Genomic DNA, 814 nt, shown 5'->3' with positions numbered 1-814 from the left:
GAGGTGTTTCGCTGCCGCCTCGCAGTGCCCGCGGCCGCCGCCGTGTCCTCCGAGAGCCCTGGCAAAGAACCTCGGGAAAAATCCCCGGCGGAGAGCCCCGGGAAAAATCTCGGGCGGAGAGCCCCGGGAAGGAGAGAGCCCCGGGAAGGAAAAGAGCCCCAGGAAGGAGCCCCGGGAAAGAGCCGTGGGCCGGACCCGGCCAGTCCCGCTCGGTCGCCCGGCAACGGCCGCGCCGGCGTTCGCCTTCATTAGCCGGGAATTGCCTCACGTCGCGGCAGCGCCACTTCCTCAGGTGGGCCAAAGCCGCGCTGCTAGGATGGATTATCGATGTCTGTGCTCTGCCGGGATTTATTATCGATGCCCGTGCTCTGCCGGGATTTATTATCGATGTCCCTATCCTGCAAATAACCCCGTTTCCACAAGGAGCGCATCCATACATCCATGACACTCGTACCAGGGCTGACCCACGTTCGTCAGCCCCACTCTTGCAGCCAGGTAATTGTCAAAAATTTTCCTACTTGGGATGTGAGCGCTTTCTGTATGAAACATACTCACTTTAGTGCTTTCTGGAATACAGATCTCATAGCCCCTGTGTGTTAGTTTAAATCAGATTTTAGGCATGGAGAAATTACAGTGGCACAGAAGTAAATCTCCTGGTGCTTACACGTCCTAATACTCCAATTTTTATTTCCCCAAAGAGTGGTTGTGCGATCCACCAGGGGAGCATCATTCCCCCAGTGACCAGACACTTTGCCAAGCAGCACACGTCCCTGCAGAGAGACCTAGAGGTGTCCTAGAGGTCATCTGTCCCCTG

General features: G+C 56.5%; 1 protein-coding gene across 1 annotated transcript in view; it reads right to left on the bottom strand.

Annotated features, from left to right (window-relative positions):
* Positions 1–249, bottom strand: part of MAP9 (microtubule associated protein 9) — a 17,102-nt gene extending 16,853 nt beyond the window's left edge. Inside the window, exon 1 of the mRNA XM_031055675.1 lies at positions 16–249. Coding sequence (XP_030911535.1) covers positions 16–249 — 234 coding nt within the window. The remainder of the gene's footprint in view (positions 1–15) is intronic.
* Between the last annotated feature and the right edge of the window lie 565 nt (positions 250–814).

Source organism: Geospiza fortis, unplaced genomic scaffold (assembly GCF_000277835.1).
Source record: "Geospiza fortis unplaced genomic scaffold, GeoFor_1.0 scaffold40, whole genome shotgun sequence".
NCBI classification, from domain to species: Eukaryota; Metazoa; Chordata; class Aves; order Passeriformes; family Thraupidae; genus Geospiza; species Geospiza fortis.
Note: the sequence above shows the minus strand (reverse complement) of the source record. Positions and strands in the feature narration are given on the sequence as shown.